The sequence below is a fragment of the Mustela erminea genome, chromosome 1 (assembly GCF_009829155.1).
Source record: "Mustela erminea isolate mMusErm1 chromosome 1, mMusErm1.Pri, whole genome shotgun sequence".
In the NCBI taxonomy this organism is placed as follows: domain Eukaryota; kingdom Metazoa; phylum Chordata; class Mammalia; order Carnivora; family Mustelidae; genus Mustela; species Mustela erminea.
This window is the reverse complement of record NC_045614.1, coordinates 18025909-18040725: the sequence shown is the minus strand read 5'-3', so window position 1 is coordinate 18040725 and position 14817 is coordinate 18025909. Positions and strand designations below refer to the sequence as shown.

At 38.5% G+C, this 14817-nt stretch overlaps 1 protein-coding gene across 14 annotated transcripts in view; it reads left to right on the top strand.

Annotated features, from left to right (window-relative positions):
* Nucleotides 1-14817, top strand: part of MAP4 (microtubule associated protein 4) — a 193852-nt gene that overhangs the window by 123260 nt on the left and 55775 nt on the right. For all 14 annotated transcript variants that reach the window (XM_032318330.1, XM_032318317.1, XM_032318294.1 and 11 more), the window contains exons 4-5: nt 8625-8747; nt 14434-14547. In XM_032318330.1, coding sequence (XP_032174221.1) covers nt 8625-8747; nt 14434-14547 — 237 coding nt within the window. The remainder of the gene's footprint in view (nt 1-8624; nt 8748-14433; nt 14548-14817) is intronic.

Genomic DNA, 14817 nt, shown 5'->3' with positions numbered 1-14817 from the left:
TCTTCCTCTGCTTAACTCACTCACTCACTCACACTCTGCCTTTCTCCCTCTCTCCTGCTCTTTGTCTCCCCTCTCTTCTCCTCTGCCCTCTCTTTGGCTTTGTACTCAGGCAGACTCTTTCAAGATGGGAAAGAGGGCCACCAGCAGCCTAGGTGTATCATTATGGCTTAAGATCCAAAATGTCAGAATGTCTGTATATCAGATTTCTCCAAAGGACTTTTGGCCTGGTTGAATCACAAGTATACTCCTTTGGTCAAGAAAGCAAAAACACCGTGATTGACCTCTGCACTCGTTCTGCCTGGAAGGGAATAGGGCAGTGGATGCAGGCAGATAAATCTTGTTGTTTTTTAAAATTTATTTTTATTTATATTTATTATATTTATTTAATCATAACATATAACTTATAAATATAATTTATATTATATTTATTTATAATATATTTAAGAAATAGAAATATATAATTATAAATATATTATTTATATATTAATATATATATAATATAATATTATTTTTCTTAGATAAAATCTGCTTTTTTTGTGTCTTTGACATCCTAGCTAGTCTCCAGAGGTCCTCTGTGAAGACCTGCTGTCCTCCGTAAGCTTTTCCCACTCAGATTGGTGTGCTCCTTTTTTTTCCATTCTTAACCACGGCTTCAACTCATACTCGGCTCTGCTGAATATTTTCCCCAGTTCTCCAGCAGTATGTAAAAACAAATATGTAGTCTATATAAAGTGGGCTCTATATGTCTGCTGAAATAGGTACAAATACATACTAGGTATTAGAGAAAATTAAACCACACGGATAACCCAATTTCACTGCACTCAGTTCTGCAGAACTTCCATGTGTTGAAATGCTGTTTAAAGTTGGCTCTCGGGGCACCTGGGTGGCTTAGTCATTAAGTGCCTACCATCAGCTGGGGTTGTGATCCCAGGGTCCTGGGATCAAGCCCCGCATCGGGCTCCCTGCTGAGAGGGAAGCCTGCTTCTCCCTCTCCCACTCCCTCTGCTTATGTTCCCTGTCTCGTTGTGTCTCTCTCTGTAAAATAAATAAATAAAATCTTTTAAAAAAATAAATACAGTTGGCTCTTTTGGGGTGCCTGGGTGGCTCAGTCGGTTAAATGTCCCAACTCTTCATTTGGCTCAGGTCATGACCTTACCATCATGAGATTAAGCCCTGTGCAAGGCTCCACAATGGGCATGGATCCTGCATAAGTTTATCTCTTCGCAGGGCACCTGGGTGGCACATTTGGTTAAGTGTCAGACTCTTGGTTTCAGCTGGGGTTTTGATCCTAGGGCATGAGATCAAACCCCACAAAGGGCTCTGTACTCCATACAGAGCCTTCTTAAGACTTTCTCTCGCTCTCCCTCTGCTCCTCCCCTCTGCATATGAGCTCTAAAATAAATTTTTAAAAAAGATTTCATTTATTTATTTGAGAAAGAGAGAGAGCAAGCAGGCAGGAGGAACAGAGGGAGAGGAAGAAGCAGGTTCTTAAGCTGAGCAAGGAGCCCGACGTGGGGCTCAATCCCAGGACTCTGGGATCATGACCTATGCTGAATGAAGGTAGATGCTCAACTGACTGAGCCGCCCAGATGCCCCTAAAATAAATTTTTTTTTAATTTAATTTAATTTATTTATTTGACAGACAGAGATCACAAGTAGGCAGAGAAGCAGAGAGAGAGAGGAGGAAGCAGGCTCCCTGCTGGGCACAGAGCCTGATGTGGGCCTCGATCCCAGGACCCTGGAATCATGACCTGAGCTGAAGGCAGAGGCTTTAACCCACTGAGCCACCCAGGCGCCCAGCCCTAAAATAAATCTTAAAACAAAACAAAACAAAACAATAATTCTCCTTCTCCCTTTTACCCACCCACCCTCTGCATGTGTGCATGCTCTCTCTTTCAAAAATTTAAAAAAAAAAATTTAAAGTTAAAAAGTAAAGTTGGCTCTCTCAAAGCTAAAGGAGGGACAGAAAGGAGAAAGCATACTGGGGAGAGATCAAAAGGAGGAGGAGGTGCTTTGAGGAGATGGAGGTGATCATTCAAACCTTTGGAGGTGCTTGGACATGAATTTACAGGACCCTGTTAACAGGGTGTTGACATCCCTGCTGGTGGGTTGCTGCCATACCTGAATTGTATTGCTGAGTTTTTCTCTTCTCTCCTACCCCAGGTTGTGCCATAACCAGAGGGGTTTAATTTTGTACTTTCGTCATTTAGTGAGAGTTGACCTAGGGACCAGCTCTGTGTGGACTCTTCTGTATCAACCATTGTAAGCTGTCACTGATGAAAGACGATTATGATGATCAGTTTCCATCTTAAAAAGACAGTTGTGACAAACATTGCTTAAAGTTTGGAAAGAGTCTATCTTCTTTTTTTTTTTTTTTTTTTTTTAAAGATTTTATTTATTTATTTGACAGAGAGAAATCACAAGTAGGCAGAGAGGCAGGCAGAGAGAGAGGAAGGGAAGCAGGCCCCCTGCTGAGCAGAGAGCCCGATGTGGGACTCGATCCCAGGACCCTGGAATCATGACCTGAGCCGAAGGCAGTGGCTTAACCCACTGAGCCACCCAGGCGTCCCAGGAAAGAGTCTATCTTCTTTAAAGAAGAACTGTTGTTTCTTTTTCTTATAGCTTATAGCAGAAGTTTCTTAGTTGTGTTGCAGATCAATGTCCATAATAACCCCCAGAGAGAAGCCACTCTCCCTAGAGGCTCTGGTCAACACACAGAAACCAGGAGGATTTGCCATTTGTGATGTTAACTGTCCTTCTAGCAGATGAGTTTCTTAGAGATCTGGTGTTTTATTTATGTAAGAAGAGTTTTAGTTACAGAATGGAAATTAAATATCTTAATTAAAATTAGAATATATTATCCAACTTCCATTCTTGTAGGCATGGAAAATAAATCCACAGATTTATGATGTTTAAATAAAAATGTTTATTTAAAAAAAAAATCTTCAGGTATCCAAGATTCTCTCAGGAGATGTTCCTGAAGAAGCATTTTGGAAAATGCAAACCGAGGATAAGTGATTTTTGTTTTATTTTTCTCTCCTTTTCCCCCAAACCACTTCATGTAGGTGAAATCAGATTTAAATGATTCTATGAAACATGAAAATAAGGGCAACCTTGAAGTGGGGGAGCATTTGCACATAGAAGCAGCCAGATGTGGGCTACTACCTAGGGATGTCCTGTCACTTCCACACCCACTTTGCTTTGAGGTTAGCAGTGGGTGTATTAGTGGTAGAACTGTTTATAAGTACCCTGTGGCAGAGGCTTCTCCTTTTCCCAGCCGCATCTTCCTTGGATCCTGTGTTTTCCAAAAGGAAGACAGTAGGGAAACTTTAAATATTTGTACTGTGGCCTTTCAGAACTTCTTTCTCATTTACTTTTATGCCCTTCACAACAGAAGTTCATACCCCTAACAAGGAAGTGTGTACTGAAGTCACCCTAATCCATTTTTTAGAATATTTTTATCACCTTGGAGTTCCCTTGGGACCACTGACGCTCGATTCCCATTCCTACTTTCAGCCTAGGCAGGCACTATTTTGCTTCCTGTCTTTATAGTTGTGTCTTTTCTAGAAAATTGATGTAAATAAAATTATACAATATATAATCTTTTCTACCTTGCTTTTCTCACATATAATGCTATTTTTTTTAAAGATTTTATTTATTTATTTGACGGAGGGAGAGAGATCACAAGTAGGCAGAGAGGCAGGCAGAGAGAGGAGGGGAAACAGGCTCCCCACTGAGCAGAGAGCCCGATGCGGGGCTCAATCCCAGGACCCTGAGATCATGACCTGAGCTGAAGGCAGAGGCTTTAACCCACTGAGCCACCCAGGCGCCCCCATATAATGCTTTCTAAGGCTCATCCATGTTGTAGTGTTTCTCAGTAGTTCAGTCCCATTTATAGCTGCATAATATTCTGCTATATTTTTTGCACCATATTTTGTTGATCCATTCACCAGTTGATGAATGTTGGTTTCTAATTTTTAGCTGTTATGAATAATGCAGCTGTGAACATTATACATTAGTTTTTGTATAGATACGTGTTTTCATTTCTCTTGGGTAGATACCTAGGATTCAAATTGCTGGGTCAGACATGTTTAACATTCTAAGAAGCTGTCACAGTCTAGAAATAAATTCTTACATCTTTCAGCAAGAGTGCCAAGGTAAAACAGTGGGGGAAGAATACGGTAGTATCCCTTCATTGCCGTTTTGCTTTCCATGCTTTCAGTTATTTGTGATTAACTGTGGTATGGAAACAGATAGTCGTCTTTCTGATGTACCAGGTCAGTAGTAGCCTAACACTGGGTCACAGTGCCTACGTCGTTCACCTTGCTGCATCTCATCCAGACATTTTTATCATCTCACAACATCACAAGAGGGGTGACTATAATATAGTAAGATAGTTTGGTAGACCACATTCACACAACTTCTGTTTACAGTATGTTCTAATTGAAGTTTCACTACTAGTTATTGTTGTAATCTCTTGCTGTGCCTAATTTAAAAATTAAATTCTATCTTAGATGTGTATGAATAGGCAAAAACATAGTATATAGTATATATAGGGTTCAGTAGTATCTATAGTTTCAGGTGTCTACTGGGGAGGGGGATCTTGGAACACATCCCCCACCAGTAAAGGGGAACTACTATAGTCTTTTCAACAAATGCAGCTGGGAAAACTGGATAGCTTTATGTAAAAGAATGAAGTTGGGACCCCTGCCTAACACCACATAAAAAAATAAAATGGATTACAGACCTAAACATAAGAGGTAAAATGATAAATCTCCTAGAAGAAAATGTGGGCATAGATTGTTATGAACTTGGATTAGTGGTTTCTTGGGACTCCAAAGCCCAAGTGGCAGAAGGAAAGCAGGTGAAATGGAGTTTAACCTAGTGCCTGGCTGGCTCAGTGAGAGGAGCATATGACTCTTGATCTTGGAGTTGTAAGTTGGAGCCCTACATTGGGTATAGAGATGCCTGAAAAATAAAATCTTCAAAAAAATTGACTTTATCAATATTAAAATGTTTTGTGCTCCAAAGGATATCATCAAGAAAATGACTCTTGGATGGATCTAGAGGGCATAATGCTAAATGCAATAAATCAGTCAGAGAAAGACAAATACGATATGATTTTACTCATATGTAGAATCTAGGAAACAAACGAACAAAGATAAAAAGAAACAACTCCTTAAATATGGAGAACAAACTGGTGCTTGCCAGAGGAAAGGTGAGTTGGGGGGCTGGGTGAAATGAGTACACTTCCTGTAATGAGCGCTGAATAATGTATGGAACTGTTGAGTCGTCATATTGTACACCTGAAACTAATAAAATTGTATGTTAACTATGCTTGAATCAAAAAAACAAAAGTGAATCTTACATCTCAATAACTAAAAAAAGAAAAACCCAAATAGCTCAATTAAAAAATACATAAATGATTTGAATAGACATTTCTTTTTTTGTCCCCCTAAGATTTGTTTATTTATTTGAGAGAGAGAGAGTACCCATGAACAGGAGAGGCAGAGGGAGAGGGAGAGAATCCCAAGCAGACTCTGCAGGGCTTGATCTCACAACCCTGAGATCATTACCCAAGCCATACCAAGAGTTGGATGCTTAACCAACTACACCAGTGAGGCACCCCTCGCCCCTTTTTAAAGATTTTATTTATTTATTTGCCACAGAGAGAGAGAGAGACCATAAGTAAGCAGAGAGACAGGCAGAAAAAGAGGGGGGAAGCAGGCTCTCCACTGAGCAGAGAGCCTCATGCAGGGATCGATCCCAGGAGCCTGAGATCATGACCTGAGCCAAAGGCAGAGGTTTAACCCATTGAGCCACCCAGGCGGCGAGGCGCCCCTTGAATAGACATTTCTTTTAAAACAAAAACAAAACAAAACAAAAAACACAAATGACTGATAAGCAATGAAAATATGCAGAACATCACTAGTCATTAGGAAAATGCAAATCAAAACCACAGTGGGATACATTTCTCACCCGCATCTGGTGTAGCTAAGATAAAAAAGATCAGCAAGTTTGGTGACGATGTGGAGAAATTGAAACTCATACATTCTTGGTTGGGATTGTAAAATGGGGTAAGCTCTTTGTAAAAGATCCTCAAAATGTTAGATGTAAGAGTCGCTGTATGACCTAGAAATTCGGTTAGGCATACACCCAGTAAAATTAGAAACGTATGCCCACACAAAAACATACATTCAATGTTCATAGCAGTATTATGTAAATAGCCAAAAATGGAAACAATCAGATGTCAATAGATGAACATATAAACTGTGGCATATCCATGTAATGGTGTGTTATTTGGCTGCACACAGGTATGAAATTCTGACAAATGCCACAACGTGGATGAACCTTGGAAATACTGTGCTAAGTGAAATAAGCCAGTCATAGAAGGCCACATATTGTCTCATGACATTTATATGACACATCTAGAATAGGCAAATCCAGAAACAGAAAGTAGGTTAGTAATTGTTAGGGGGCGGTGGGATAAGGGAACGGGTATAGGATTTTTGGAGTCATAAAAATACTTTGAAGTTAGATGGTGGTGGTTGTATAACTCAGCGAATGTACTGAAACTCACCGGATTCTGCACATACTTAAAAGGATAAATTATATCTCAATTAAGGTGTTCATAAAAAAAAAAAGAAAAGGAAACCATCAAACTCATTTCTAAAGTAGTGCCATTTAACATTCCCTTCAGGAATGAAAGAAATTTCCTTTTTCTCTGCATCCTCACAAATTCCTGGTATTGTCAGTCTTTTTGATTTAGTGGTTCTGTAGTGCAGTGGCATCTCACTGTGATTTCAATTTGCATTTCCCTAACGACTAATGAAGATGAGCTTCTTTTCATGTGCATATTACCCATTTGTGTATTTTCTTTGATGAAAAGGTCTATTGAAATCTTTTGCCCATTTAAAATTGAGTTGCTTGTCTTATAATTGTGTTGTTAGAGATTTCTTTCCAAGTCTTAATTTTTTATTATTAGACTCAACAAAGAATAACATTTTAATAAGTATGATCAGAACAAGTAAGATATAAGGGAAATAAGATTAAAACCTTACACGTTGTTCATTGCAAGTATAAACAAAAATAAACAAAAAAACTGAAGTAGCTATTTCCCCCATATTAAATGTTTAAACACAGTTTTGAACACACAGTATGTACCAGTAATTTAAGTTAGCTATAAATACTGTTTTTAATGTGATAAATGAACTTGTTTCTAACGAAACTTACCTAATTATAAGAGATTTTGATCTCTTCTGCATACAGGTCCTTTATTAGATTTGTCATTGGCAAATATTTTCTCCCAGTCTTGGGCTTCTCTTCATTTTCTTAATGGTATCTTTGAAAAGCTGAAGTTTTAAATTTTTTTTCAAGTTTTAAATTTCAATGATATCCATTTCATCAGTTTTTTTCTTACATGGATGCTGCCTTTGATGACATTTCCAAGAAGTCTTTGTCTAGTCCAGGGTCACGGAGATTTTTTTCTCCTGTTTTCTTCTACAAGTTCTTTTAGTTTCTTTTAGTTTTAGTTTTTAGTTTTAGGTTCTTAATCTGTTTGGAGTTAGATTTTACATATGGTGAAAGGTAAGTGGCCAATTGTTTCTGTATCATTGGTTGAAAAAAATGATCCTTTCTCCATTGAATTACCTTGGCACCTCTGTTAAAAACCAATTGTCCACAATTTACGTAGTTTTCTTTCTGAACTCTGTTCTGCTCCATTTATCTAATGTGTCGTCCATACCACACTGACTTGGTTATTATACATGTGTAATAACTTTTGAAATCAAGTGATTTAAGTCCCTCGGTGTGCTTTTCTTCAAAATTGTTTTGGCTATTCTTTGGTTTGGGTTTTTTTTTTCCATATAAATTATGAAATGAGCTTGTTGACACCTTCAGAAAATTCTCCTGGGACTTTTTTTTTTTTTTTTTTTAAAGATTTTGTTTATTTGTTTGACAGATCATCAGGCAGAGAGGCGGGTTGGGGGGTGGGTTTGCGGGTGGGGGTGGTTGGGTGGGAAGCAGGCTCCCTGGTGAGCAGAGAGCCTGGATTCAGGACCTCAGGACCGAGGCTCAATCCAGGATCAAGGCTCAATCCAGGATCCTGAGATCATAACCCCGAGCTAAAGGCAGAAGCTTAACCCACTGAGCCACCCAGGCACCCCCTCTCCTGGGACTTTGAATTGTAATTGCCTTGAATCTCTTGTTAGTTTGAGAATTGCCATCTTAACAATATTGAGTCTTCTGTTCATGAACATTGTATATAGCTCCCCATTTATTTAGCTCTGACATTTTAAAAAATTTTGGTGACCTGAAATGATTGCTGTTGACAATTTTATAAAATTGTATACTTGTTCTTTGTGGGTAAAGATCACTAACCTTTTCACATACTGTAACCAGAAGATATCCTGCAGTGTTTTTAACCTTGTAACAGGCTATGCTTCCAGTGTTTTGATTATGTTTTTCTGTCTTAAAATTTGAAAAAAAAAAATAAATAAAGTCTTGAAAGGCAGTAGGTGGGTATGATTTTGTCATATTTTGCTGTGATACTAGTAGAAACTCAATTCTAGTGGAGGAGAAGACATTAATACCATGTAACTTTGGTTTCGTGTTTCTATTCAAAGGTTCTCCAACTCCATTTCTTGAAGAGAAGATGGCCTACCAGGGATATCAGAACATCCAGAGCTGGCCAGAAAATACAAACTTTTGCTTTGAACCAGAACAGTTGGTGAATCCTACCCAGACTGGTAAGTGCAGGCTTGCCTATGTCTGCTCAAGAGTGATGATGTAATCATGAAAAATTTGTAGCCACCACTCAGATAAAACTTTTTAGTCTACATATAGCATGCAAAGCACAACCAGAGTATAACTCTTTACCCTGAACATTTAGTTGACCCTTTCTCCTCTCAACCCCTTTTTCTGAGGCACATGCTTGTCCAGGTCCCTCCCTTTTGAAGACTGTTTTGAGTAGGTTAACTGAAATTCATATTCTTTGAAGATTAGTCAGTAGTACTTTAGAACCTTAGTTCTTCCAGGGGCGCCTGGGTGGCTCAGTTGGTAAAGCGACTGCCTTCAGCTCAGGTCATGATCCCAGGGTCCTGGGATCAAGCCCCACATCAGGCTCCTTGCTCAGTGGGGAGCCTGCTTCTCCTGCTCCCCTCCCCTGCTTCTGTGCTCTCTGTCAAATAAATAAATAAATAAATAAATAAATAAATAAATAAAGTCTTTTAAAAAAAGGAATCTTAATTCTTCCAAAAGGAATTATTACTGTAGTAGTAGCACCATTTGTTGAATGTGTATCAGGCACAGGGGCTAGAGCCTTTTTACACATATTTTCTGTGTTTCTTACCTAGCTCTGCAAGTGTCTGTTATCCTCTTTGACAGAAGGGAGAACTAGGACTCAAACCTAATTTCTGTAAAGCCAAATTAATCTGTATAGACTTGATACTCTATAATTTCTTGATATTCTATAATTTCCCAGTTATTGGCTATTTTCGATATGGCAATTTTTAAAAACAGCTTTATTGAGATATAATTCACACAACATACAGTTCACACTAAAATGTACAATTCAGGGGCGCCTGGGTGGCTCCACCAACCGGTTAAACATTTGCCTTCAGCTCAGGGTCATGATCTTGGGGTCCTGGGATGGAGCCCCCAGTCGGTCTCCCTGCTCAGCAGGAGTCTACATTACCCTCTCCCTCCACTCCTTTCCCCCCACTCATGCTCTCTCTCTCTCTCTCATAAATAAAATCTTTTTAAAAAATGAAATGCAGGGCACCTGGGTGGCTCAGTGGGTTAAGCCGCTGCCTTCGGCTCAGGTCATGATCTCAGGGTCCTGGGATCGAGGCCCGCATCGGGCTCTCTGCTCAGCAGGGAGCCTGCTTCCCTCTCTCTCTCTCTGCCTGCCTCTCTGCCTACTTGTGATCTCTGCCTGTCAAATAAATAAATAAAATCTTTAAAAAAATATATAAAAAAAAAAATGAAATGCACAATTCAGTGGATTTTTAGTATATTCATGTATATATACACCAGTCACCAGAATCAATTTTTATTACCTCAGAAACAAACCCGGTAGTCTTTAGATACCACTCCCTATCTCGTTATCCACCCCAGCCCTAAGCACTAATCTACTTTCTGTCTCTCTCAATTTACCTATTCTGGACATTTTAGGTAAATGAAATCATATGTGGTCTTTTGTGACAGACTTTTTCAGTCAGCAAGTTTTCAAGGATCATGTGTTTCGTGGCACAGATCAGTACGTCGTTCTTTCAGAGGAACTCAATCTCTGTATGGATATACTACATCTTCTTTATCTGTTCATCAGTTGATAAATGTATAGGTTGTTTGAGTGGTGGGTTTTTTTTTTTTTTTTTTTTTTACTGTTGTCAGTAATGCTGCTTTAAACCTTCATGTGCAGGTTTTTTTCCCTTAGGTTTATACCTAGATGAGTATTGCTTATCATTTGATAACTCAGTGTTTAATCATTTGAGGAATTGCCCAAGTATTTTCCAAAGCAACTCTACCATTTTATAGTCCCACCAGTAGTGGATTAGGTTTGTAATTCCTCCACGTCCTTGAAAATCCTTGTTTTCCCTTTAGAAAAATTACACCTAACCTAGTTGGTATTGAAGCAGTATCTTGTTATGATTTTCATTTTCATTTTCCTGTTGGCTAATGATGTTGATTATCTTTTCATTTTTTTCACATGTTTATTGGCTATTTGTATATCTTCCTTAGAGAACTGTGTGTTCAGATCCTTTGTCCCAGTTTTAATTGGTGTGTCCTTTTTGTTGTCCTGGAAGAGTTTTTATATACTGGACCCTTATCAGATGTATGATTTACAAATATTTTCTCCCATTTTGTGGATTGTCTTCTAATTTTCTTGGTAGTGTCCTTTAATGCATAAAAGTTTCTGATTTTGAGGAAGTCCAGTTTATCTTGTTTTTCTTTTGCTGCTCATGCTTCATGCTTTGGTGTCATAGCTTAGACTCTACTGCCAAATCTGAGGTCATGAACATTTATCCTCATGTTTTTTTCTTTCTTTCTTTCTTCTTCTTCTTCTTTTTTTTTTTTTTAAGATTTTATTTATTTGTTAGAGAGAAGAAGCAGGGAGAGTGGCGGGGGAGGGAGAAGCAGGCTGCCCCTGAGGAAGGAGCCTGATGCAGGACTTGATCTCAGGACCCCAGGATCATGACCTGAGTCAAAGGCAGATGCTTAACCATCTGAGCTACCCATCTGAGTCCTATCCTTATGTTTTCTTCTAAAAATCTTATAATTTTAGCTCTTATATTGAGGTCTTTGATCCATTGTAAGTTGATTTTTATATATGGTTAAGAGGTAGAGAGATTCAAATTCATTATTTTGCATGTTGATATCCAGTTGTCCCAGGTGCATTTTTTTGAAAATTATTCTTTCCCCATTTCATGGTCTTGGCATTCTTGCTGAAATCTGTTGACCATAGATACATAGTTTGTTTTCTTCTAATCAACTCTTAATTATTTTCCATTGGATCTGTATGTCTGTTCTAATGCCAGTACTATACTGTCATGATTACTGTAGCTTTGTGGTAAGTTTTGCAGTTAGGAAATATGAGTGTTCCTGCTTTGTGGGTTGTTTTTTGTTTATTTATTTAATGATTGTTTTAGCTATTCTGGCTGGTTCTTTTGTGATTCCATATGAATTTTAGAATCTGCTTCTCAGTTTCTCTAAAGAAGTCAGCTAGGATTCTGATAGGAGCTGCGTTGAATCTGTAGATCAAATTGAGGAGTTTTGCCATCTTTATAATATTAACTCTTCCAGTCCGTAAACATATAATGTTTTTCCATTTATTTATATCTTATTTCTTTCAACAATATTTTTGTAGTTTTCAGAGTATAAATTTTTATGCTCCCATTTGTAAAATTTACTCCTAGTATTTTATTCTTTTTCATGCTGTGAATGGAATTGTTTTCTTAATTTCATTTATAGGTTGTTCATTGGGAGGCTATAGATACACAGTTGATTTTCATATATTGATCTTGTATCTTCCAACTTTGCTGAATTCATTAGTTCTTGTAGTTGTTTAGTATATTTCTTAGGAGTTTCACATGTAAGATGTGTCTTTTTTACAGTTGTAGCTTTAGTTTCTCATTTCCAATCTTGATCCCTTTTATTTCTTTTTCTTGCCTGATTGTCCTGGCTAGTACCTTCCGTACAACGATTAATTGGAAGTGGTAAGAGCAGACATCCTTCTTTGTTACTTTCCGTAGAGGGGAAGGATCCAGTCTGTGGCTGTTAAATATGGCATCAGTAGAGGGTATTTAGTAGATGTCGTTTGTCAGATGAAGGAAAGTGCCTCCTGTTCCTGATTTGTCAACTACTTGATTTATCATGAAAGGGTGTTGGGTTTTGTCAAGTGTTTTTTCTGAATCTGTTGCAATGATCATGTGGTTTTATTTCTTATTCTGCTGATACGTATGTATTACATTGGTTACCAATCTTGCGTTCATGGGATAAATCCTGTTTGGTCATATAATTTGTGTGATTTTCTGGCACATTCAGAACATTTTTTGAAGATTTTGGCATCCATATTTAGAAGAGATGCTGATCTGTAGTTTCCTTATGATGTCTTTGTCTAGTTTTGGTATCAGAGTAATACCAGGGTAATAACCATTCTAGGATAATACCAACCAGAGAATGAATGACTTTGGAAGTGTTCTCCCTGCTTCAGGTTTTTCTGGAAGACTTAATGAAGAATTAGTTTTAATTCTTCTTTAAATGTTTGGTAGAATTCATCAGCAAAGTCATCTTAGCCAGAGATTTTCTTTGTGAGTAGTTTTAGATTACTAAACTTAAGTCAGGAAGAAGAGGAACCAGCAAGGGTAACGTCAAAGGAATGGCCAGTTCTGAGGTTGGAGAATACTCAGAAGAGGATAATGTCTTGAAAGCCAAGTATGGTAGTCAACCCCCAAGATGGTTCCAGTGATCCCCAACTCCTGATATTCATACCTGTATGTAGTATCCTCCCATATCATACCAGGCGTGGTCTATGTGACCAGTAGAATAGATGGCAGAAATAATGGTATGTCATTTCTAAGATTAGGTTATAAAAGACACTATGGCTTCCATCTTGGTTATTCTTGGTTTACTCAGTTTGGGGATAGCCAGCTGCTATGGGGATGCCCATGTAGGGGAGAAACAGAAGTCTCTCATCAATAGCCATGTAAGGAAGCCATTGTGTAGGCAGGTTCTCCAGCCCCTGTCAAGTCTTCTGATGATCACAGCATTGGCCAGTCCCTTGACTACAACCTTGCAAAACACCTTAATCAGTGGAGGTATGGAAAATAGATTCTGGGGGACATTTTGAAGGTCATATCAGCTGGATTTTCTTATGAATTGGGAATGGCTTATGAAAGAGATAAATCAAGGACAACTCCAATGTTTTTGACCAAAAAACAGAATCCCATTAGAGATGGGAAGATTGTATGAGAGGTGGTTTGGGAAACATGTTACATTTCAGCTTTATTTTATACATTAAGAATTGGCAATTTGATATGAAAGTCAAATCAAATTCCCAGTCAAATTCCCAGTGCCACAGTGAGGTCTAGATGGCTGGAAGTACAAATTTGAGTGTTACTAACAGAATTTTAAACTATGAGATTAGATGAGATCACTAAGGGGAACTGAGAACCACTCAGTCCTTCAGTTCTCAGCTTAAATATTTATCAGGTGAAGATCTTCTTTGGCTTGAACTAAAATATCCCTCTGCTAAATGTATTCAGCCTTGACCTTATGCATCTCTGAGTTTTAGAGTGCACAAACTCTGCAATATTAGAGGCACCCAGAAAGAAAGTAATAAGTAAATGAGAGAACTTAGTAGAAACCATTCATTTTTACATGCAAGTTGGCAAGTCTCCGATTCTAGTGTGCAAACCCATATAACAGCTACTCTCCTTGATGCTTTAGATATTCTCTTTTGCTTCAGTGGAAGTGTGAGAAGCAGAGCAAGCAGCAGCCTCCCCAACCAAGCGATACCAGGGAGAATGAATGGTTCTCATCTCTCTCATGGAACGTTCTCCAGGGCCTAGGTTTTTATGCATTTGCCTCTAACAAATGAAGCATCTTAAGGGAATGAGTCACTAGTTATCTATCAAGGAACTACTGAGAAATGCACATTCTTAGGGTCTAGCAATCAGTGTTTGTTTAAGACCGCAGGGTAATTCAGATGAGTGCTAATTTAGAGAAGGTCTTCTTAGAAGCAGAATTCTTTTTTTTTCTCTGATGAAGAATTCATTATAGGACTGGCATGTTTTCTGTTATGGGCAGGGAATAAACATACTCTTGTCCCCCTTCCTAGTACCTAGAATAAAACCAGTGCTACCACAAATTTCCCAATCTAGAATATCAGTTGTATTCACTGAGAATGAGTTCTGATTTTCTTCTTTTTTCCAGATCCCTTTAAGATGCACCATGATGATGGCCTGGAGGATTTTCTTTTTCTCCCCAGTGGAACAACCAATACTTCAGGATTTGCGGAACGAAATGATCCCCTGCAAGACAGTTATGGTATGATGTCATCAACTGGACTTATTGCTTAACTCCCGACAATTAATATGGCCTTTTACCCATTACCTTTGAAGTTAACTACTAGGCAAAGTCATGTTTTTTGGCTTTACCTGTAACAAGGCTCTATCTGGTCTCAGGAGAGAGTTCAGCAGTTGGGGTGCTCAGGGTCTACTCACCTCCTCGCGTGGGATCTTGAATACTATATGATAGGGCCAGATTCTCTCTCCGTATTTTACTAGCTCATTACCTTGGGCATGTTATATCCACTCT